Here is a 2,043-nt window from a genome sequence, read left to right as displayed (position 1 = left end):
CTATCTATCTATCTATCTATCTATCTAATGTCTGAGAGTGTCCTGTGTCAGCACGTGGACTGGCGCCTCGATAGCCATGGTCCATCATGCGTACGCTTGAGCGACCGCAGATATATATATATTATAGTGAAAAAGCACTCCCTTTTAACGATCGCCAGTATTTTTCTCAAACAGCAACATACTTGTTACTGGTAGGATACCGGCTTTTGCATTAACAGTTGTAGTATATGTTAGCATAAATTAATATCTTGAAGTGTTTTGTGGGTATCAACATTTAGTCATTAACATAACATGGAGTGACAAGTAATAAAGTCATTAGACAAGACAAAAGTCACATTTCAAATGTGTACCATTTCTCATTAAGCTTCAAGAAATTCGTTTAGTGACGCAAAGGACACAACGGATAAAAGTCAAAATTGTGAGCCGTTTTGTTTAGGATAGTTTGATTCTTTCACGCTTTCAATGCGCTGTCATTTCGGTCAAGTCTTCTTGTCTTATGATGTCTCGGTCATGGCATAATGGATATTATTGTGGCTATGTACTTCTCGTGAAATTCAAACTTAAAATAAAACCACATCACTCAAAGTTTTGTTTATATGTGTGAAACACCATAATATTATTGTTCTGTTATATTGCTCACCTCTTTGTTGAGATATAATGAGCTAACTGGTCTAGTCTTCAACATTTTATCAAAATCTTTTGAAGTTAAGTGGTTATATTTGAGAGGCCTGGCGTCAAGTCTAGCAGTCATATCCCACAAGGACTACATGAGCGGATGGTGAGCTATTGGGACTCCAGAAAAAAAACAAGGTCAAGAATACTCCGATTGAGGATTATCCCCAAAGGCGTTCTCACCACAATGCAGTCTGCTGCCAACTGGACTTATGCAGGCTTTCATACATCTTTCTGTATACGTGCAATCGAAGGCAATGAGTTTCATAGTTTCATCGTCAGGCAGAGCAATTCGCCACTCACTGGGCGATGGCGAAGCTCATTGATCGTTTCATTGTCCGACAGGGGTCGCTGCGGTTGGAGTTTGTGTCGAAAAGCCGGCGTGGTTGCGTCATCATAGACATATTCGCAATCGTGCTTCTCCTGGCCTGGATGGGCGGAAGCCGGAAGTGTGGTGGACTGTCGGAGACGGGGCTGTAGCCCATAGACGTCTGCTGCGCGGATGGTGACCCTGGTGTGAGGGCCGGACTTCGCGTCGTCTGCAGTGGAGATCGCGAGGAAGCTGTCAACTGTTCATACGCGTCAAATGAGGAGACCGGCCGTTCCCCCCTCTCGATCCCCTTCGGTCTGTGCAAGACGTCGGAGAACTTGGCCATGGAGTAGTTGTAGTCCACAATCCGGCCGTCTCGGTAGCCATTGTTCTTAATCCTCTCCACCTTACGCAGTCTCCTCTCCCTCGGATTCTTCTCCTGTATGACCTTGTCTACCTCCAGCCTCATGGAGTCCAGAGACAGCCCATCGTAGATACCGTTCCTCGGAGTCATCTCGGGGTCGAGGGTCGCGGATTCCCGCCGTTTCTTCAAGCACTTCTGAATACCACGTATCTCGGCCAATGAGTGTTTGTAAGGCATGGATTTCTGCCATGACCTATATCCATCACTGGCCTTGTTCTTGTCTACCACTTTGTTGGATATGTCCCTCTGAGCTCGGAGCTTGTCGTTTAGGATCGTGGTGCCCTTTCGTATCCGCTTGGACTGTTTCTGTAGACTAGTCAGTCGCGGGTCACTCAGGGCGGGCAGTCCGGCCATATCACCCATTGTGCTGGCAGAGTTCAGTAGTCACGCACTGCACTGGACTAACACTGAAGTACCACTTTACTTTTGGAGTTTTGTGTGGCGATCTTTTTATGGGGTTTCTTAATTTTTCGAATGCGTCCAACCCAGAAGGTCAAATCAAATGTAGAGGTGAGCTTATGAGACTTGCCTCGTGTTCTGTGGAGAAGCAAAGAGGGTGGAAATGTAATAATATTTGTGCTTTATTGTTCAATCAAGGTACACATTAAGTTATTTTTACTTTAATTTGGAATCCCCC

At 45.3% G+C, this 2,043-nt stretch overlaps 1 protein-coding gene across 1 annotated transcript in view; it reads right to left on the bottom strand.

Annotated features, from left to right (window-relative positions):
* Positions 1–586: 586 nt before the first annotated feature.
* Positions 587–2,043, bottom strand: part of LOC101845934 — an 8,138-nt gene continuing 6,681 nt past the window's right edge. Inside the window, exon 2 of the mRNA XM_005100936.3 lies at positions 587–1,943. Within this exon, the coding sequence (XP_005100993.1) occupies positions 972–1,769 (798 nt within the window). The 5' untranslated portion in view covers positions 1,770–1,943 and the 3' untranslated portion in view covers positions 587–971. The remainder of the gene's footprint in view (positions 1,944–2,043) is intronic.

The sequence above is a fragment of the Aplysia californica genome, unplaced genomic scaffold (genome assembly GCF_000002075.1).
Source record: "Aplysia californica isolate F4 #8 unplaced genomic scaffold, AplCal3.0 scaffold00265, whole genome shotgun sequence".
Taxonomy (NCBI): domain Eukaryota; kingdom Metazoa; phylum Mollusca; class Gastropoda; order Aplysiida; family Aplysiidae; genus Aplysia; species Aplysia californica.
The sequence above is the reverse complement of the archived record's forward strand: the minus strand, read 5'-3'. Positions and strand labels throughout refer to the sequence as shown.